The sequence below is a fragment of the Anastrepha obliqua genome, chromosome 5 (genome assembly GCF_027943255.1).
Source record: "Anastrepha obliqua isolate idAnaObli1 chromosome 5, idAnaObli1_1.0, whole genome shotgun sequence".
Taxonomy (NCBI): domain Eukaryota; kingdom Metazoa; phylum Arthropoda; class Insecta; order Diptera; family Tephritidae; genus Anastrepha; species Anastrepha obliqua.
In genome coordinates, this window is record NC_072896.1 from 69,520,853 (window position 1) to 69,544,926 (window position 24,074).

A 24,074-nucleotide genomic window follows, 5' to 3' on the forward strand; every position below is an offset into this window, starting at 1 on the left:
CGCAAATCATTTGGTGAATCTAGCGAAAGGAGCAAAAGGAGGAAAACCGAAGATATTCGCTCCATTGTAGAAGATGGTGTTTTAATTCACGCAGCACAAGTTGAATTAAGAAAATCTGGAAAACGTGATGCTTCTCGCGTACTCCAAGATATAACAAGCTCCCCGACTCGTGCAACGAAGTACAAAAAAGCTTTCGATACCTCTAAGTGTGGAGTATCATCGCGTCTAACCCCTATGGAAGCTTTAAAAATGTTTATAGATGCAGATTTAACACGAGGACAATATGAAATCATAAGAAAGACAAACAAGAAGTTTTTTCCCTGTTATAGCTTAATTCAAGAAGCCAAAAATAAATGTTATCCTCCTCCAGAAACGACCACGGTAACGAGTACCTGCGCGGAAACCCAACTGCAACCATTAATTGATATTACTGTCAAGCGTTTATCAGAATTCTTAGAAGAAGTCTTATTGAGAATAAACAAACAAGAGCGGAACACTTTGAAATTGTTATGTAAATGGGGCTGCGACGGATCCCAACAAGCCCAATACAAACAAAAACTAGACGATGAGATTGACTCTGATGCAAATATTTTTCAAAGCTGCTTTGTACCTGTGCGATTAATTTGCGGCACGGACAAACAAAAGGTGTTATGGGAAAATCCAACACCTTCATCTGCCCGATTTTGTCGTCCAATAAGATTTCGCTTCGTAAAAGAGACAACTGATATTACAAACGAAGAGATCAATTATGTTAAAAATTCCATTGGTAATTTGGTTGCGACTGAGGTGGATATTGACGGAGAAAAGTTTTTAGTGTATTCCCAATTTGTAATGACAATGGTCGATGGAAAGGTATGCAACGCAGCTACTGGCACAACATCCACAAGTCGTTGCTACATTTGTGGGAAAGTTTCCAAAGAATTCAACAATTTACAAGACAAAAGGAGAATTTCAAAGGATGCTACTGAATTCGGTCTTTCCATTTTACATGCGAGAATACGATTTTTTGAAAGCATTCTACATCTATCGTATAAATTGCCCGTGAAGAAGTACCGGCAGAGAAAATCAGCGGAAGAAAAAGAAATGGAGTTGAATAAGAAAGTCGAAATACAGACCAGGTTTCGCAATGAAACTGGCTTATTGGTTGACATGCCGAAAGCAAACTTCGGAAACACAAATGACGGCAACACCAGCAGGAGATTTTTTGAAGGTCCAAAACTATCCTCAGATATTACAGGAATAGATTACGAGTTAATATATAGATTAAAAGTGATTTTGGAAACGATTTCGAGCGGATACGATATAAATTTAGAAAAATATGAAAAATATGCAGAAGAAACTGCTTGCTTATACGTGCAACTTTACCCGTGGCACCCAATGACACCCACACTTCACAAAGTACTTGTGCACGGATCAGCCTTTAGATATTGTCAAGACATTACCTGAATTAACCGGTTATGAAGCGCGTTATGTTTCATGGAGGCAGGCGGCGCACAGTGGGCGATTTGGCTGATCTAGCGTAACGAAATACCAATTTTCAACATTTAAAATTATGCGCCATTTGATTTCCCTCCGATAGTAATATGTTCATTTAGCAAATCGATAGCATTTATATCGATAATATGTATATCGTTAATCAGACCTGAGCTCACAAACACAAAATATCGAAACACAGCTGTTCGTTGAACTTTACCCACGTGTTTACACAGATCTTAGATTGTTGAAAAAAACGTTGTTTTATTCATTTTTTATCCAGTTTTTTTGTATTTCACAAAGTGAAGGTATGTATTTTAAGAATCTAAATGTTTTGTGACCTGTGAATATATGTTGTGTTGTTTAATTGTACTTTTAACCATCTGTCTCTCTAATACCCTATTGTTAACCAATTTCATCTTCTGTAGAATAAAAAATTATGAGGCCGGTATTGGCCCGTAAAAATTTTATTTTTGTGATATTATATTGTTCGTCCACTATGTGAATTGTCCAACATTAGCTGCCCTGAGCTGCCCATTCTAACAAAGTACCTTTTTTTAGAAACCATGTCGGTCTGCAAGCGGCAACTTTTTATAGTATGGCATGAGGAAAAATGCGCTTTAAATAAGTATTCCGCACTTGTCGACTACATTTTTTCTAATGTTCTCAAGAAATCGGACTGTAGTGAGCAGGACTACCATTCAATTATGGATAAACTCAAAATTTTCCACAAAAAATTGTCTGAAAAGTGGAAAAAAAGCAACAGAGATAAGAATCGATTGGAGAGCAACAACGCAGCCTGGCTCAACGATGATTTGGTTCTTCTGAGTCCTGAAGAAAAATTGGCTCCAGGGCGAAAACCAAAAGATATTGAAAATTGCCGCCCCAACCGTCAGTGCACAAAATTATCACATCTTGTGAAAAACAATTCTTGCAATGACCTTATGAGAGCAACACGTATAAGCCTATATAAATGTGGTAAACGGAGTGCATCGGACATTGTTTCAATGGTACAAGCAGATCCCGACGCATCTAAAAAAATAAAAAAAGTTTGGGTGCAGAACAACAATTTCCCATTAAATATTCTCCAGAAGAAGCATTGGCGCTTTATATTGATGGCGATTACACAAAAAACTCATACAAGCTATTGCAAGCAGGCACAAAAGCGCGAAAAGCTAATATTTTTCCAACATATGATGTTTTGCGATCGGCGAAAAAAATGTGCTATCCGGATTGCATCAGAACGGAAGAAAGTTGGGCTGAAGTTCCTTTACAAGAAATGCTGGACCACACCATTACGAGAATTGTTGGTGCGCATCCCGAAGTTTTTAGCCAACTCTCGGATAATGGCGATAAATATAAGTCTTTGAGCCTCATTTCTAAATGGGGTTGCGATGGGAGTTCGGGACACGCGACATATCGGCAGCGCTTCAGCAATTCGGAGCTTAAGATGGCAGATGAGCACATATTTTTCATATGCATAGTGCCGCTACAATTACAATTGGAAACCAGCGTACTTTGGCAAAATCCTCGCCCGGCATCGACTCGGTATTGTAGACCATTAAAAATAATGTTTGCCAAAGAGTCTACAGAATTGGTTAGAGCGGAAATTGAAAAAATGAATTCACAGATATTGAAAATTGTGCCTACGCGCTTAAGTAGCTTTCAAGTTTACCACAAATTGCAACTTACCATGATCGATGGCAAAGTTTTTAGCGTGATTGCCGAAACATCATCGCAAACATGTGGTATTTGTAAAGCAACGCCCAAGGCTATGAACGATTTAAATGCAATTAACAACTTGGCAAGAAATGAGGACTTGCTGAAGTTTGGATTATCGACTTTGCATTGTTGGATTCGCTGCTTTGAATGTATGCTACATATCGGCTATCGTCTACCAATTAAAAAGTGGCAAGTTCGTGCTTCGGACAAGAGCATAGTCGATAAACAAAAAACAGTCATCCAAGAAAGATTCAGAATCGAAATGTCTTTATTGGTGTTGTGCAATAAATGCCGATAGCTTTAGAAAATATACGATAGAAACTGCGAAGATATTTGTGCAAGAATATTCTTGGTTTTACATGCCCAGCTCATTGCACAAAATATTAATTCACGGAGCCGAAATTATCGAATGTGTACCACTTCCGATTGGCATGATGTCGGAAGAAGCTTTGGAAGCAAATAACAAAAATTTACGAAATTTTCGGCTCAAGCATACACGAAAGAACTCGCGTGTAAATACAATGGAGGATTTAATGAATTCATTATTAGTTGCTTCAGACCCACTTATAACAAGTTTGTGCAAAAACAAACGAAATAAATCTAGTAAAGAAATAGTGTTTGATAAGGAAGTTCGAAGTCTGCTATTAAATTACCCTTCAGATTCAGAAAATTCCGATTCGGAATCGTATAACTAATATTATTAATAATAATAATAGTTAAAAGAATAGTTAATAATAGTTAAAAATGCAGACAATAAAAATGTTAAAAACATGTAAATAAAAATAAAAAAAAAGCATAACAAAAATTTTTAAGTTGCAAAAAGTTATTAAATATTGTGCCTTGAAGGGTCTAAATAATATAAACATTACCATTATTGCAAAATTGTTTTTATTTTTTGAGTAATTAATTTCGTTACGCTAGATCAGCCAAATCGCCCACTGTGCGGCGTTTGCGACGTACAAACTATTTGAACCGTATAGAGGCAGCTCTAAATATTATCAGGCGGTTGCAATTGTAAGAAATAAAATTGTAGGTCGCGCCGATGCCTCGTTGGCTTCTTTTAACACGGTACTGAATTTTCAAGCGATAATAGCTAGACTTGAGTTCGCGTTTTCGGATAAACGCCCGATTTATTTAATAGAACAAGAATTATCGACTTTGAGACAGGGACCCATGACTTACTTTTAACAGCGGCATAGAACTGTTAAAATTTAAAAGTTGCGCGGATGTGAATCGATTGGAATTGGAGCATTACCTGTCTTCATATAGTCACATACATGTAATCTTTATATTTCACGTATTCATTTTCATGCTTTAATTTTTATTCCCACAATACGCTAGACGCAGACGTCAGCGTATTCTTCAAAATTCTACAACGGTTTAGCGAACAAACAAACTTCTAATATTACAACATGAAGTTTGTTTGGCAAATGTGCTTATTATGCACATTTATTCTTTCTCACGGTTAAAATTGTAATACTTTTAAGCTCTACTCTTAAGGAAATGAGAATCAGTTGTTCAGTTTGAAATAAAGATTCATGCTCGTTCGAACTCATTATTATATGTATATACAATTCAAGAAAATCAAACTTCAAGAAAAAACACAGCTACAATATGAACTAATACTTAAACAACAAGGCATGGGACACCTTACCAGAAAGGATGCTATAAGTATAGTTTAACCGAGGAAGGTTAATCTTTCGAAAGGAGGGGGAAGTTAATACTCTAACCTTAAACATGATAACACCATCCCTATCTCTGGCTCAACAACAAGTACAACATACTTTTGTAGCATGACATCATACCACAACTATTGTAGCTTCACTTTATCTTTAATTTAGCATTAGTACAAAGTTCACTTTCTTTGTAACTTCATCTTATCTATAGATTCACTTTATTTGTAGCTTATCATTAGTATAAATAACTAATCCAACATAACATACAACGTCTTTTGTCACTATATATTTTTAGCAGTAAGTTGTTGCAGAAAAAATAAATAAAAGAACGTTCTGATCCAATATACGGACAGAACTAAAAAATATATTTTTTGTATTTTTCAATGCGAAGAGTATTAATTCGCGCGAGACAATTTCTGCTGACGCTATGTCTGCTAACTTTGGGTGTCATAGCACCCAAAGTCAGAAATCGTGGGAAACAGGTATGGCACATGTAGGATGCATGTGACAACATTACGCCGCAGCCTTAGGTTAAGAATAAAATGTCAAATTAAAGTTAGTTCGTTTTAGACTCAATAAAGAAAAGATGTACCTACGAGCACATAATTTTTTAAAAAGTTTAATCTGATGAGAGGCTAAGTTATACAATAACTTTGCTGTTTTGAATTTATTTTCATTCGAATTGGAATTTATTTATAATAGAATTTGAAACATCTTTTTCATCGTGTAAGTAGTTTATATGCTGTCATAATTAAAATACATTATAAGAATATTTTAAGATCTCTGAAGAGTTATACATTTTATATATGTAAGTTAGCGCATTGCACACTTGCAATGCTAAAACAGAGGTTTGATGATTCCCTTGAATCACTCCCACGTTACTGGCTGTTTGTAATTAGATCGCACAGCTTACTCCCACGCCTGCTTGGCTTTTAGATTTTGTAAATAAACCTCACAGCGGTCAAGCTGATCGTCAATTAACGTACGTGACTTTGGGCAGCTTGAGGAATGCAGCTGAGAATACATTTGTACCAACATACAAACAAAGCTGCCGGCGCATCTATACCAATACAAACTTATTGTTGAATAGCTACACCGCAAGTAGGGATTTAGGGTAGATTGTAAAAACATAGTTTTAGTTGAGATTTTGATATTAATAAAGAACAGTCGAAAATAGAAAAGTGGCCCCAACCGGCGAAGAACCCTTCAATTAATCAACCAAGAATAACTGGCAAAGAACCCTTTAATTCATCAACGCAAGGAGAGCTAGAAAAGGACCCTTCAATTCATTAACACAAAGAGAACTGGCAGAAAACCCTAAAATCCATCAACACAGGGACAACTGGCAAAGAACCGTTTAGCTTGTTACAATGCTATATTGCACTATAATAATACTGTAAGTAATTGTTCGGGTTTTAATGTGTGATCCAGTGCAATTAAAGAAAAGAAATATTTTCCGAGGGTACTAAGGGAGAAAATAATATTTTTTTTTTTTTGGAATTTTTTCTTCCGGGTTTACGGTCTACAAATCTAGTAAGCAGTCTTTAGTTTCAAAAAATTTACCAAAATGAGTGTAACTAGGGAACAAGTAATCGAGATTTTGAGACAACAAAATGAGCTAAATAAAAGAGAATTGAATGCCCAGTTGGATGAAGTGATGCAAACACTTCGGTGCTTAGAGCCGCCATCCGCGGAGAGTTACTACAATGGTCATCAAATACATGCTTTAGTTAGTCTTATCTTGCTTAAACAAAATTATATGCTTAGTTTATCCCTTATCCCTTAAATAATCCTACAATTTATTAATTTATATAAGTTCAAGCGCACCAGTCACATTTGTTGCGACGCTCATACGGTTGCCCGAGTTATGGAAACCCCCATAACACTAACAACAACACAACCACCAACCAATCCACCAAGGTTAAACGTAAATAGCTAAGTCAATGAACTAAAGGTTCATAAGAATTATAAGAAATCATAAGAATCATAAGAATTATTAAAAAAACTGCATTAATAATAAACCAATTGACGAATTAAAAAAAACTTCCAAAATGCTAATTAAGCATTACTAACAATTAAATAAAGAAACTAAAATTATTAAGAAATTGAATTAAAATATAAAAAACAAAATAAACTTGCAAAATGCTAATTAAGCAATACTAACATTTAGACAATTGGGAAACTAAAATTATTAAGAAATTGGTTTATTACTAAAATACAGAATAAGCAATTTTGTAATCTTATATATAAAATTCTCGTGTCACGGTGTTCGAACTTGAACTCCTCCGAAACGGCTCGACCGATTTTTGTGATCCTTAGCGTGATTGTCGGCCAGGGTGGAGAATCGGCCAACATCTATTTTTCATCCCCCTAAATGTTAAGGGTAGTCCACCCCTAAATTTTATTTTCTATTTTTTTAGCAAAATTTTTTGTTTTTATTTTTTTATGACACAGCATACAAAAATACATATAACCCTAAATTTTCACCCCTCTACAATCAACCCTTATATTTTATTTGTTAATTATAAACTTTAATTTTTTGGCAAAATTTTTTTTTTATTTTTTGATGACTTACAATAAAAATCTCATATTACTCTTAATTTTTCACCCCTCTACGATCAACCCCTATTTTTTATATGTTAATTCCTATCCAGATATTATAATTTCAAGTTCCTTTAATTATGATTTTTTTTTAAATTCAATTTGATCTTCCGCCCTCACCGTTCGACTACTCATCAACTATCAATCGATCAGTTATTCCCGCCAGGTGTCACCACTTATCCAGCAAACATTACGTAGTAGGGATGAGGACGAAGCCGGTCTCCTGTCTTACTCACTATACATTTTTCAGCCATGTTTTTTTAGTTTTATATGTGTATCAATCGTAGCAGTTACTGTTATACCTATTATTTGAATTTTCCTTTGCAATTCTCATATTAATTTCACTGTCATCGTAAAATTATCATTAATTTCCAGTGCAATAATTTATTTACTATTTATTAATCTGACAGAGACAGTTTTAACTCTCAGTTAATTAAGTGATCTCATATAAATAAACACGTGTTGTAAGCTCCCGCCAACAACGGCCATTACCGTACCTGTATATATTGTACTTAGCATTTTTTGGGCATTGTTTTAAATCAAAACGAAAACGTGTACGTACAGTCAGCAATGCCAAAAAAACGCAAAGGGGCCAATTTGAGTCGTCGAACGATCAATTCTAGAGCCCGACTAGATGAAAGACTACGAAGATCAAGCGAACAAATTCAAGAAGTCAATGCTGATGCGCGTAGGAGAATGTCGCAGTTACGTGAATTACGATCACAAGAGGCACGAGATGAACGAAATCAACAAAGACAACTAGAACGAAGAGAAACTCGCAGATTCATAGTCGATGGACGTAGAGGAATTGACCAACAACGCCAACAAGTTCATCGAGCATTTACGTCAAATTTATTTCTTCGACTAGCGTTCCAGTACGAGCCGGATGTTGAATATTATAATCATTCTAAAGTGATTATTGGTACTTTGGAAAAAGAATGCCCGCATTGCCATGCACTTAAATTTAAAAATGAGCCAGTTGGGATGTGTTGCTCATCAGGAAAAATACAACTAACCGAAATTGAAACACCACCTGAACCATTGCACGGTTTACTTACCGGTACAAATCCAGATTCTAGCCTGTTCCTGAAGTCAATTCGCACATTCAATTTATGTTTCCAAATGACATCATTTGGAGCAACAGAAATAGTTAACAATACTGCTGCAAACGGTCAACAATTTAATTCCACGTTCAAAATCAAAGGCCAAGTTTATCACAAAGTGGGCTCATTGCTGCCAATGTCAAACGAACCTCATAAATTTTTATAAAGATGCGTGCCTTGCTCTAGGCTTGCTAGAAGACGACAATCATTGGGACAGCATGCTTACTGAAGCAGCATTAAACTGCACAGGAACACAAATTCGTCTACTATTTGCTATAGTACTGACTACATGTTTCCCAGCCCGAGCACAAATGTTGTGGGATAATCACAAAGATTCAATGACTGATGATATATTGTATCGACATCGTACAAGGTGCAACGATCTAACAATATCATTCAGTGAAGCCATGTACAATGAAGCATTGATTGCTATCGAGGATCTTTGCATTGCTATTGCGAATTTACCAATCAGTCATTTCGGTATGGGCTCACCGAATCGAAGTGCATCTGATTTACTCAACACAGATATGAATCGTGAACTACAGTACGATACTGTACAAATGGCAAGCATTGTTAGCCGCAATGTTCCACTACTTAATGATGAACAAAAAATTATCTACGACCGCGTCATGCTGGCAGTTTCGGCAGGACAAGGAGGATTCTTTTTTTTAGATGCACCAGGTGGGACTGGCAAAACATTTCTTATTTCGCTACTTCTTGCCGAGATACGATCAAAAAATGGCATCGCATTGGCCGTTGCATCTTCTGGCATTGCAGCAACTTTACTAGATGGAGGCAGAACAGCTCATTCAGCATTTAAGCTGCCGTTAAACATTCAAAATAATCCAGATGCAGTGTGCAACATAAAAAAACAATCGTCTATGGCCACAGTGCTGAAACAATGTAAAATTATTATCTGGGATGAATGCACTATGGCACACAAACATTCGCTTGAGGCATTGGATAGGACATTAAAGGATATTTATATATAAAATTCTCGTGTCACGGTGTTCGAACTTGAACTCCTCCGAAACGGCTCGACCGATTTTTGTGATCCTTAGCGTGATTGTCGGCCAGGGTGGAGAATCGGCCAACATCTATTTTTCATCCCCCTAAATGTTAAGGGTAGTCCACCCCTAAATTTTATTTTCTATTTTTTTAGCAAAATTTTTTGTTTTTATTTTTTTATGACACAGCATACAAAAATACATATAACCCTAAATTTTCACCCCTCTACAATCAACCCTTATATTTTATTTGTTAATTATAAACTTTAATTTTTTGGCAAAATTTTTTTTTTATTTTTTGATGACTTACAATAAAAATCTCATATTACTCTTAATTTTTCACCCCTCTACGATCAACCCCTATTTTTTATATGTTAATTCCTATCCAGATATTATAATTTCAAGTTCCTTTAATTATGATTTTTTTTTAAATTCAATTTGATCTTCCGCCCTCACCGTTCGACTACTCATCAACTATCAATCGATCAGTTATTCCCGCCAGGTGTCACCACTTATCCAGCAAACATTACGTAGTAGGGATGAGGACGAAGCCGGTCTCCTGTCTTACTCACTATACATTTTTCAGCCATGTTTTTTTAGTTTTATATGTGTATCAATCGTAGCAGTTACTGTTATACCTATTATTTGAATTTTCCTTTGCAATTCTCATATTAATTTCACTGTCATCGTAAAATTATCATTAATTTCCAGTGCAATAATTTATTTACTATTTATTAATCTGACAGAGACAGTTTTAACTCTCAGTTAATTAAGTGATCTCATATAAATAAACACGTGTTGTAAGCTCCCGCCAACAACGGCCATTACCGTACCTGTATATATTGTACTTAGCATTTTTTGGGCATTGTTTTAAATCAAAACGAAAACGTGTACGTACAGTCAGCAATGCCAAAAAAACGCAAAGGGGCCAATTTGAGTCGTCGAACGATCAATTCTAGAGCCCGACTAGATGAAAGACTACGAAGATCAAGCGAACAAATTCAAGAAGTCAATGCTGATGCGCGTAGGAGAATGTCGCAGTTACGTGAATTACGATCACAAGAGGCACGAGATGAACGAAATCAACAAAGACAACTAGAACGAAGAGAAACTCGCAGATTCATAGTCGATGGACGTAGAGGAATTGACCAACAACGCCAACAAGTTCATCGAGCATTTACGTCAAATTTATTTCTTCGACTAGCGTTCCAGTACGAGCCGGATGTTGAATATTATAATCATTCTAAAGTGATTATTGGTACTTTGGAAAAAGAATGCCCGCATTGCCATGCACTTAAATTTAAAAATGAGCCAGTTGGGATGTGTTGCTCATCAGGAAAAATACAACTAACCGAAATTGAAACACCACCTGAACCATTGCACGGTTTACTTACCGGTACAAATCCAGATTCTAGCCTGTTCCTGAAGTCAATTCGCACATTCAATTTATGTTTCCAAATGACATCATTTGGAGCAACAGAAATAGTTAACAATACTGCTGCAAACGGTCAACAATTTAATTCCACGTTCAAAATCAAAGGCCAAGTTTATCACAAAGTGGGCTCATTGCTGCCAATGTCAAACGAACCTCATAAATTTTTATAAAGATGCGTGCCTTGCTCTAGGCTTGCTAGAAGACGACAATCATTGGGACAGCATGCTTACTGAAGCAGCATTAAACTGCACAGGAACACAAATTCGTCTACTATTTGCTATAGTACTGACTACATGTTTCCCAGCCCGAGCACAAATGTTGTGGGATAATCACAAAGATTCAATGACTGATGATATATTGTATCGACATCGTACAAGGTGCAACGATCTAACAATATCATTCAGTGAAGCCATGTACAATGAAGCATTGATTGCTATCGAGGATCTTTGCATTGCTATTGCGAATTTACCAATCAGTCATTTCGGTATGGGCTCACCGAATCGAAGTGCATCTGATTTACTCAACACAGATATGAATCGTGAACTACAGTACGATACTGTACAAATGGCAAGCATTGTTAGCCGCAATGTTCCACTACTTAATGATGAACAAAAAATTATCTACGACCGCGTCATGCTGGCAGTTTCGGCAGGACAAGGAGGATTCTTTTTTTTAGATGCACCAGGTGGGACTGGCAAAACATTTCTTATTTCGCTACTTCTTGCCGAGATACGATCAAAAAATGGCATCGCATTGGCCGTTGCATCTTCTGGCATTGCAGCAACTTTACTAGATGGAGGCAGAACAGCTCATTCAGCATTTAAGCTGCCGTTAAACATTCAAAATAATCCAGATGCAGTGTGCAACATAAAAAAACAATCGTCTATGGCCACAGTGCTGAAACAATGTAAAATTATTATCTGGGATGAATGCACTATGGCACACAAACATTCGCTTGAGGCATTGGATAGGACATTAAAGGATATAAAAAACAACGATAAACTATTTGGCGGCACTTTGTTACTCCTTTCAGGTGATTTCAGACAAACACTTCCCGTTATTCCGCGTTCAACCTACGCTGATGAAATCAACGCGTGCTTAAAATCATCGCGACTATGGCGTAATGTTGAAAAAATACAACTGACGGTGAACATGCGCGTTCAAATGCTTCAGGATCCATCCGCCGAAACTTTCTCTAAACAACTGTTAGATATTGGCGATGGGAAAGTTGCTGTACATGAAAATACTGGATGCATAAAATTACAGACTGACTTCTGCACAATCATCGACTCGCAAAATAGTCTCATCGATAACATATTTCCCGACGTACACACACAATATACAAATCATAAGTGGCTGGCAGAAAGAGCGATCTTGGCAGCTAAAAATGTGGACGTCAATGAGTTAAATTTAAAGATACAACAGCTGTTGCCTGGGGACTTGGTGTCATATAAATCTATCGATGCAGTTTGCGATACCAACGAGACTGTGAATTATCCAATTGAGTTCTTAAATTCATTGGATTTGCCAGGCATGCCACCACATCATTTACAATTGAAGGTTGGATCTCCGATTATTGTACTTCGAAACTTAAACCCACCACGGCTATGTAATGGCACACGATTAGTCATTAAAAAATTAATGAAAAACGTTATTGAAGCCACCATCTTGAATGGCAAGTTTCAAGGCGAAAATGTGTTGCTGCCACGAATCCCTATGATTCCTACAGATGTGCCAATTGAATTCAAACGCACTCAATTCCCAATTAGATTGGCATTCGCTATGACAATCAATAAGTCACAAGGACAAACATTGTCTGTATGTGGCTTAGATTTGGAAACACCGTGCTTCTCCCACGGACAACTATATGTGGGATGTTCTCGCGTGGGAAAACCATCCAGTTTGTTTGTGTTGGCTAAAGACGGACTAACCAAAAATATTGTACACTCTATTGCGCTAAGAGATTAATTTTTTTTTTTTTCAACTGCCATAATTGATAGTGAAAATATAAATATTTATTTTTGATGTTTGGATGGCTATCAAAGACTGTTGTTTCAAATATATTCGTTACTCTAATAAAGATTTATTTATTAACCTAAATAAAACGTACTTTTATTCTTTATAATGCACTTCCCCGCACACTTATAGTAGATAATTATTTTTATTTAACTATAAAAATGATTCCTAGAAATAACATACATGGCAAAACAACGTTTGCCGGGTCAGCTAGTTAATTTATAAGTTTCATTTAAACATTTTTAACAATAAAGAATCAATTGTAATATAATTCAGTGGTGAAAGAAAGAAGTACTTTGTTTTTATTTTTTCCATCTTTTGGAGTTCAAATTATAACTAGCGTAGTCGGCTTAGGCCTGGTGGACGATTTCAAATTCCATTAAAAGTGCTTCCTGAAGGACTGCGAAGGAATATCACAGGAAAAAAGTGCAAAAAAAAACTTGGAGGGAATATCGGAGGAATCTAAATAAGAAATCGGAGAGTTTCAACTCTTTACTACCAGGAACAACAATGTTTAGAGCCATACTCTTGATTTGGATACCACTAGCATTTCCTCAAACGATAGACATAACAGAAATAAACAAACAGCATAAGGTAGTTAGATTCCGATTAGGACCCGCAAGGATAATCACTAATTACAATAACAACACATAATAATACTCTAAAACTGTCAGTATATCAGCCAAATTAATTGTAATACAGACATTTTAAGCAATCACCTAGAAAGCATTGCGGAATCAGCAAAACTAAATGTGATATCGAAGTTCATACCAAGCACTACAGAGCTATACCAAATATGTATATAATAATTATATGGAAAATCAGTCAATAAGAACTAGCTCTAAAGAGCAAATATGCGAACTGCTTGGACTACAAGCATATTATTATAATTCAAATATTATATTTAATTTACAGATACCAAATGTATCAAAAGAAAACTTTATCATATACTTCCACTCCCTTTAAATAACACTAAAAAGAGAATAATATAACCATACTTAACATACAATAAAAGCCACATCGAATTTTTTAACAAACCTTGTCCTAGAGTCGAGAACAGCTACTATTGCAAAAAATTACCATGTACTAATTTTCAATTAACTCCACCTGCATTGCACAAATAATAAACAAAAAAGATGCTCTGTGCGCCCTAGAAGATGTTGTCAATATAAACCTAACCATGCAACCTGAACCAAACTATATTCTCTTCATCAAAACAAACAAGACTACCATAACAACTAGCTGCAACAACGACACTTACGGAGTTAAGGGGGCAGCTCTCCTCTACTGCAACAACTCTTTAATCAATGTCAACGGCGAAATCTACAAAGACCACCCCAGGTTTTACAGAGACGAATTTTTTCTACCACTCATAAGCTATTCCGAAGTAAGCGCAAAAACCACATAACAAACAAACTAAGCCTCGACAAACTTAGAAGCTATCAAATAGAAAGTCACGAAACAACATAAAAAAAAAACAATATTATTATTCTAACAACCTGTTCATTGAGCATCATATTTACCGCCGCCCTTGTTTACATCGCAAGGAAAAGAACTAAATTCCCATTTATGACTGATCTACCACTAAACGTTCCAGCCTCTACGTTTTTCTTGTGGCCTTTACTTTACTCTAAGGGGGGATGAGTTATGGGAACTCCCATAACACTAACAACAACACAACAACCAACCAAACTACCAAGATTAAACGTAAATAGCTAAGTCAATGAACTAAAGGTAAAATTCATAAGATTTATTATAAATAACTGCATTAATAATAAACCAATTGACAAATTAATAAAAACTTCCAAAATGCTAATTAAGCATTACTAATGTTGGACAAATGCAACAGTGCGAAGCAATTTCGTCTGCGAGTTTTTGCGCCATCCATAAATCATTTTTTGATTAATTCAGCATTTTATTCTGTCTCATATTTTTCAACATACTACATTCAATATTCCGCACTTCCATAACAACGATCAATAACAAGAGGTATACTATAATTTTAAGTTAAAGAAGTAATTGGAATTAATCGTAAGTTCGATTCAAAATAATAAAGACGAAAGCGGACGCAAGTCCCCCGGGTTTTTAAAAATAAAGTTTAATAAATAAAACTTTAACTTATATATTTCATTTTGCCATAACAAATAAAAATCAGTGAACTCGGTTAAAGAGTCGTTTATTGTAATTTCGAAAGCCTCGTACATTTGAGCCATTGTTGCTTTTACCTGCAACAGTAACTATTATGGCATGAAATCGGAATTGAACTTTCATCGAGGTCAAAAAGCTGCCGAAGCAACTTGGGATATTTGCGACGTGTGTGGAGAAGGTGTCATAGGCGAGTGTACATCACGGAAATGGTTTGCAAAATTCAAAAATGGCGACTTTGAGGTCGATAACACGTCCCGCAGCATAGGGCCTTCTAAATTCAATGAAGAACGTCTCAAATCACTTTTGAAGGAGACCGTCGCCAAACCAGTCGTGAATTGGCGGAAAAAATGAACTGCAATCATAAAACGATTATTAATCCCCTTAATTTAATGGAATTTGCCTAAAAATTGGGAGCCTGAGTGCCTCACGAGCTAAGGCTATTCGACTGAAGAGACATGATCGACATGGTCAAACCATACAACTTCACGACAAGCACCATGTTGCACAAGTCATCAAAGCCGCACTCGACTGAAAAGACCTACGAACTTACTCCCCAACCTAATACATAGAGTGCTGTGCTTATCAGAAGCAACCTTTTATATTTATTGCAAGTAAAAATCCAAACTAATGATGCATACTTGTTGAAATATTTTTCAAAAAAGGAGATCGTTACCTTATACAAGTTAACTTCACACAAATCTAGTGCCCGCTTTGTTATTCACACGCGCAATAAAAGTAACCAAACACCGCTTCCGCTGGAATCGTAAACAACAACAACGCTCACGAGCAAACAGACATCGAACCGTGAGAAAGATACCTGCTGGAACTTGCTGACATCGCTCTACTACATCTTACTGCAGTCACGCGGCCCATCCACGTGACAAATTCATGAATTTAATTGTAAACAAATTTACTTTTGTTAAAGATTGAAAATTGTAATAAGTTTGTGTTTGTATCTGGATAACTGGCGCCCAACGCGAATATTAAAATCGTATATTTCAATTTACGTGTTTTACTAGTACGTGCCAACGCGCATATTAAAACCGTCCTTAATAGTACGTACCAACGCGTACTCGTACTTAAGCAGTACGAATCCACGCGCACACCAACAACCTGTAGTATCAGTTCGCAGGAACCTTCACGAAGAAATCCAGGAGGACCTTAGTAGACCGAATATGAACGGACAAACAGGATACAACCAAATGGCTCAGTGGAGACTGGTGATTTCATTGTAAATTAAGTTTAACATAAGGATCACAAGCAAATGAAAATTGTGAAAGAATTTTTTAAAGTTTTATAAAAAGCAAGAAAATTGATGAACTAAAATTTACAGTTAAAATTAAAAATAAAGAATTTATTAAACAAAATAAAAGTTAATCTCAGAAGTGAAAGTTAAAATTAAAAATAAGTTTTAATGGAAGATTAATAAAATTTAAATTGAAATAAGAAAGCTTAATAAGAAAACTTATAAGTAAATAATTGGCGGTATCGTGTAAATTTTAATACTTTTAAGTTGAGTGAAAATGAATCCTAATATTATAAGACCACCGGTCCTTAATCATAATCAGCTCGGCCCTAGTAATGCTATTCCGCAATCCGATAATCCTAGCATAACTAGATTTAATGCAACGCCGGAATTAGAGGCATTAATTTCAACCATTGTCAGGAGAATTGTCGCCAGTGAATGTAGAAGTACAGTGGAATCAATAATTAATCCAAATAACGATTTGTCGGAAATTGACCAAACTATAGACGAAATAAATTCAATTAACGTTAGCGATTTAGAGAAGGTGCCAGATGCAGTATGTTGCCTCAGGGACTTTTCTGGAAACCCTATTGAATATAGCTCCTGGCGGAAAAGTGTTGAGCGTATCCTTGCTCTTTATGACCCAATGAAGCACCCCTAGGTACTATGGAATTTTAAGTGTTGTAAGAAATAAAATAATTTTAGGAGCAGACAACATTTTAGAATCATATAATATACCTCTGAAATGGGATTGTATTGTGAAATGCCTAACCCTGCACTATGCAGACAAAAGAGATATTAACACTTTAGAGTATCAGTTAACAACAATGGTGATAGGCAGTAAAACAAATCCAAGTTTGCTATCAAGCGGTTTACATGCACCTTTCATTAATAACTAATAAAATTTTCTGCATGGAAATAGGAGCGGAAGCCATGCAAATATTAACTAGGACATACAGAAATAAGGCTCTAGACACATTCATCAGGGGGCTTAAAGGAGACTTATCTCGCCTATTAGGTATTCGTGAACCGGTAGATCTTCCACAGGCACTTCAGTTATGCCTTAAGCTTGAGAACCAACGATTTAGAGCACAATTTTCGGCCTACACTCATAATAATATTGCGGATGAAAAGCCTTTAATCCCACCCCGTGGAAATAATTCAAATAATCACATGTTGCCCAAACAATTTTACCCTCAAGCAGCTTACTTACACCAGTTACGACAAACAAACATCCCAACCTGGCCACAAAAAAATCCAACAAACTTTGAACAGTTTAAGAATCAGAATAAGGTCCGACCTTATCTTCCACAATATAACAATTATGACAGTACGAGCTTTAAATCCACCCGACACTACATTGACTGCTTTTTCAAGTTGTGCAGCATGACAGTTTTGCCAGAACATTGCTGTATGTGGAAGTTCCTAAGCTTTATACCTGGAATTCCTCCAAAAAAGAATTCATAAAGAGAAAATAAGGCGCAATTGTGTCCGGTACAGAAGCTCGCCAAGGAGACTCTCTAGGACGTGTTTATACAATCCATCCAAGTAACGCTGAGTGCTTCTACCTAAGGCTATTACTACACAAAGTTAAAGGACCGGTGTCCTTTCAAGTTCTGCGAACTGTGGATGGGGTATTATGTTCCACGTATCGACAAGCTTGCCAACATTTAGGTCTACTGGGAAACGATAATCACTGGGAAATTACATTATCTGAAGCTGGACTGTGATGCCTTCCTTCTCAGCTTCGCAGCTTATTGGCAATAATATTGACAACCTGCTCGCCATCAGATCCAAAAGCACTATAGGAAAATCACAAAGATAACCTTACTTTTATAAGCAAAAGCAAATCTCTATTGGTTACGGATCAAAAAGTCGCATACGAAACTATTCAAGGAATGATTATTGAAAATAAGGGAGGATTGATTTTTTTGGATGCGCCTGGAGGAACCGCTGATGTAAGAGAAAAGAAAGAAATCGCTGTGGCAGTTGCTTCTTCAGGAATAGCGGCTACCCTTTTGTGTGGCGGACGAACAGCTCACTCAGCTTTTAAGTTACCACCGTCTATGCAAATATCTGACACACCGATGTGCAATATAAGCAAAAACTCAGGTCAAGGTAGGGTTCTAAAGACATGTAAGCTAATCGTGTGGGATAAGTGCACAATGACCCATAAAAAGTCGCTGGAAGCTTTAGACCGATCTCTGAGAGACTTGAGAGGTAATGGTCAACCCATGGGTGGTGCCTTACTCTTACTGGCAGTGGATTTTCGACAAATTCTTCCAGTTATTCCGAAAGGAACCGCCGCAGATGAAGTGAATGCCTGCTTAAACAAAGTGCATGCAAACGTGAACGGTCGTGTTTTTGATTGCTCCGCTATCGAAGTTTTAATTATGAACCGAAACCACCATAAATTAAAAATTGTGTAATTTTCATTTATGAGATAGTGACTCTATTTAATTACAATACATTTTTTCATTATACCGAATTAAGAATGCCGTGTCTCTGTGCCAACAAGGTTGAGCGTACACAAGAGAAAGTGCAGTGCGCCAAGTGCAAAAATTTTTTTCATTTAAATTGTGTCAACCTACAACCTGTTGACTTGGAATTGTTACTTAAAATGGATAATCAATTTATCTGTGATAAGTGTGCCGCTGTTCGACGTCAATCCTTTCGAGCACCATCAACTCCCATCAACCTGGATGACGAAATTGCCTCTGCTGATAATGTACCTGTGAATCCAGCTAATCTAAGTGCACAGTTATCACCACATCAACAACTGCCGAAATCAACATCAGCTGATGACGTAAACAAATCAGATATCAGTCTGAAAACAATTATCAGAGAGATTGCTGCTCTGAAATCAGAAAATGCTCGTGCGATGGCTGCAATTAGCTCTCTCAAAGAGGATAAGCAGTTGCTGATTTCGCAAATAAGTGAATTGTGTGCAGAAGTAAAGGAGCTACGAAAACATCAAACGGTTGATGTCTCCTCTGCTCTTGCACAGCTAACCGCTGAGGTGAAGGACCTTAGTGCTTGTGTTCTTGCATGTGAGTGTCATGCAAGGAACACAAAAAATGCGAAAAGCAAATCGAAGAGACAGGAGCCACTACTACCAGTGACTGCTGCTACGTCGCCTGCAAACGCATCTATTGTTGCTGCTCTGCATGGTGAGACTAATTCGTATTCCTCAACATCAATTTGCGAAAAAGCGTCGGCAATGCCGACTTCTCTGGCACCTACATCAAATCGTACACGTGAATGGAAAACCGTAACGAGAGCTAATAGAAAAAAGGTTAAACAACCTTTAGTTATCGGTTCAAACCAAAATAGTGAATTAAGTGTAGTTCCTAACATGAAGTGGCTGCACGTATCGTCCTTCTCAAACACTGTGACAGCTGCCGATATTGTGGACTATGTTGCGAAACATGCAGAAATTGACCGCGAATTTCTTTCCTGCTTTATATGCTTATAAAAAAGGATACCCTCGTAAAGGATTTCAAGAAAATCAATTTTAAGCTAGGCGTATCTGAATTTTCCTATGATAAGCTTTTAAATGCGGATATATGACCTACGAACGTAAAAATTAGGCCATTTACTTTTTTTGAAAAAGACGTCACTCCATCTCTAATTCCGTAACTTCTACAGCTAACTCCATCGCTAGTAGTAAATTATTAAAATTGTATTTTCAAAATATATCTGGACTTCGAACTAAATGTTCCTCGGTGTATATGAAAAGTTCTATCTTAGACTTTGATATTTTTGTATTCGTTGAATCTTGGCTGAATGAAAACTTCTTTGACTGTGAAATTTTTGACCTCAATTTGTACGACGTTTTCCGTAAAGACCGTGACCCTGTCAAATCTGGATGTTCCAGAGGTGGTGGTGTTCTCATTGCTGTTCGGAGAAAATTTCGGGCATCATTGGTTACACTTACCAATTCTGACACACTCGTCGATCAGCTTTGTGTACGTGTTTATGGCTCATCTGGAACAGTTTATGTGTGTGCATCCTACATTCCGCCGAATAGTCCGGATTATTTATACTTTGCACATGCTGACAATGTTGTGTCATTAGCATTTTTTCTGAACAACTACTCACAATATGCAATGGAAAAATAACAGTTTCTTTACTACCAAATTTAATTTCTTTTCGTCCAGATTTTTGTCAACTTATGTTATCAGTCGATGCTTTGATAGAAAGGGTATTTCCAAATATTTCAGCCAATCACACAAACTATAGATGGCTTCGAGAAAGGGCCATTTTGGCACCTAAGAATGACGATGTAAATGTCATTAATTCCAAAATTCAAGAAATACTACCAGGAACTGTCTCAAACTATCATTCCATTGACACAGTCGTCGAAGAATCCAAGGCTGTTCATTATCCCGTTGAGTTTCTTAACTAATTGGACCCATCAGGAATTCCTCCTCATCGACTGATGCTTAAAAAGGGGGCCATGATAATTATGCTGCGTAATTTGGATCCTCCACGTTTATGCAATGGCACAAGGCTAATCATCACGAAACTTTTACCGAATGTTATAGAAGCTATGGTTTTATCAGGAAATTTTGAAAACCACAAAGTTTTCATACCAAGAAATCCAATGATACCGACGGATATACCTTTCAACTTTAAACGCCTCCAATTTCCTATTAGACTGGCTTTCGCAATGTCCATAAATAAAGCTCAGGGACAATCATTAGCTGTAGCAGGAGTCAATCTAACCAACTCATGTTTTACCCATGGCCAATTATATGTAGCCTGCTCCAGAGTTGGCGCACCGAAAAACATTTTTATTTATACTCAAAATAATATAACAAAAAATGTCGTATCTCCGATCGTTTTAAATAATACCTAAACTGACTTAAAAAAGTTAAAGTTGTTTTATTGACATTGCATACTTTTTGATAGAAATGTGGGGTGAAACCTACAGGTATAAGCTAGTTGTTGACAATGTATATCAAAATGTAAATTCTAACATCATCCAGTACTAAATATTTGTATTAAAACTAATGATGTAGTTATCAAATCTGGCAACCTTTCATGTACTTGTCAAAACCTGGAAATAAAGTTTAAGTAATTCGTTGTAAATCCATCCACGTGTGCTTTTCTTTTCTTAAAAAGTTAAGTTAACACCACACCTTACAAAACCTCGAATTGGACAATAACCCCATGAGTTAGTGGCACCGATAATACATCCGGTGAATTCGTTATAACCGCTGACGTTGCATCAGCATTCCATGAACATTTACATCAAATTAGTAAATATATCGATCAGCAACAATAATGAGTCAACAACAGTCAGCATATTGATGGTCGAAATAGGTGTAATGTAGAAGTAAGAAACATTATGTAATTAATCTTAAGTTGAGCGTAAACGAATAAAGACAAATGAATCGGACAATAGTCCGATTGTCCTTTTTAAAAATTAAAATCGAAATGTAAAACATTAACTGGCGCCCGAGCAGGGACTGGTTAAAGTTCGCGTATCGGTAGTGAGTGGAAAAAAATAAACGCGCGGACACTCACAAAAGGAAATTCACATCACGCATATAAAGTAGAATAGGTTGCAACAAGGACATTGGTTTGCGTGCAAAAGAAGTGGAATAATCCCAAAAGGAATTCCATACCACGCATGCGAAGTAAGAATACCCCCAAGGAACGTGAACAAAAGAGCCGGTCCAGAAGACAGCAGCGTTAAATTCCTGTAGGCCAGAAACGCACTCCTCTTCAAAGAGTGTTTGGTGGTACCACGAGCAGCTGCAGCAAAAGGGAAATTATACCGCAACACCAGGAGGACTTAAGTAAGTTATTTTAAGTATATAAATTAAGAAAATATTTAACAAATTGTGAAAAAGTGTAAAAAATGTATTTGAACAAACTAATAAAGGAAAATTTAAACCAAGAAGGTTATTAAGCTCACCAAAATGGTGAACAAATTGTAACATTAAATTTTAAACAAGGATAACATTAACTGCACATTTGAAATTAAAATTTTGTGTAATAAAAAGTAAAAGTAAAAACTTATTTAGAAATATAGAATCATCGGAAATCGTGCAACCAAAAATATTGGTTAAATATCTAAAAGGAAAAGAAAGGAAAAAAACGCTTATTTAACGAGATTTTTTTTTCTTCTCTCATCAACTAATAGTACTCACAAATATAATATCGGGCTTGTACAGCCAATAATACTGTTCAGAGCGCCATAGCATAATTAAGTGCCATCACCTACTACATTTTTAGCTTTGCACACCGCAACCCTATGTTACATTTTACTTAACTTTATATCAAAGCTGTAAAACAAAATATACTTTGATTTTGGATTTCATTCTGTGAACACCTGCACATCTGCGTATCATTTCTTGTTTGTCTTTGTTTTTGCTATTTTTTGCTACTCGATCGAGCGCAAAAATTCTTGCGCGACGACAACATTTTTGGTGACCCCGACGTGATCACATAGGCACCGCTATTTGCCGATGTGAATTTGCTGTATATTGCACATAAGCACCGTACTGCTTGTACAAGTTAACAACGACAATGATCCACAAGTTCATTTTCCCCTCCAGTACGCCACTACTGGGTTGCATTGTAAACCAAGATGATGCTGGGATATAAAATGCACATAATTATGATAATGATATTGGCACCGTGTGCAAAGGCATTGTTTACTCCAACGGAATTGTCACCTTATGCTAGGAAAAACAATGGTATTAATAAGTACAGCCTAACTGCAATGCAAAGCGACCAAACAAGTATCGAGGGAAATGAATTGTTGCTACACACAAAAATGCAACGGGAGTGATCGGCATAAAAAAGATGGACAATCGGGTATGGGAAAAACCAAAGCGCTGCTGATTGTGCAAAAATTAGAGCATTCATTGCACGAGTTTGGACACGAGCACTTGTGAGAAGTTCAGTCGAAATACGTAGTATTGCTTGAATAAAGTCTTTTGAAAAATCAAGGCAGTGAATATTATCTTACATAAGCACAGTACAAAAATCTCGCGACTCAACAGTTACCTGAGTTGAATAGTCGCATTTTTTTTCGATGTTTGCCATGCAAACAGTTGCCGCGTACAAATCATTTTTGAATCAACAAAAGACTTTGGGAGTTTTTAATAGAGAAGCGGACTAACTTTTAAGAAATGTCGTTCTTAAAACGGAAAAGCGTAGCCTTACTACGCCAACTTAATTTAAATCAACCTAGTGTAGAGGAACTGCACGCCATGGATCATGCAAAGCTATCAGTGAGATTGGAGCAGCTAGATCGTATTCAAGATCAATTCGAGTCAACGCAATCTCAACTAGAAGAGGAAGACCCTAATGAACTTGACGCCAACAATCGCGATGAATTTGCAGCCACGTTCATTAGGAACAAGGCAGCATTTACCAGAGAATTAAACAAATACAATATAATTTTAAGCTGCGATTCACCACCTAACGGGGGACCCTCCAGCTTATAATAAAAAATAAACTCTGCGATTCACCACCCAAGGGACCCTCCAGAGAAGTATAAAGGAAAACATAATAAAAAATACTGTTTAGGCCACACCCTAATATTTAATATAAATTTTTAGCCACGCTAATGGTAACTGCGCCTACCGTTCCGACTGTTGCTAACCACCGTTTCCAGTCGCTGCAACG

General features: G+C 36.6%; 2 protein-coding genes across 3 annotated transcripts in view; one reads left to right on the top strand and one right to left on the bottom strand.

Annotated features, from left to right (window-relative positions):
• The window catches only part of LOC129248411 (out at first protein), a 118,977-nt gene that overhangs the window by 66,233 nt on the left and 28,670 nt on the right, over window positions 1–24,074 (bottom strand). The window lies entirely within an intron of this gene.
• LOC129248815 (ATP-dependent DNA helicase pif1-like) lies at window positions 11,333–12,985 on the top strand. The gene has a single exon (XM_054888429.1). The coding sequence runs from the start codon at window positions 11,333–11,335 to the stop codon at window positions 12,983–12,985; it is 1,653 nt and encodes a 550-aa protein (XP_054744404.1).

What these genes read in the sequence shown, in the direction of transcription:
- LOC129248815 (XM_054888429.1), top strand. Translation starts at nt 11,333, where the DNA reads ATGTTGTGGGATAATCACAAAGATTCAATGACTGATGATATATTGTAT.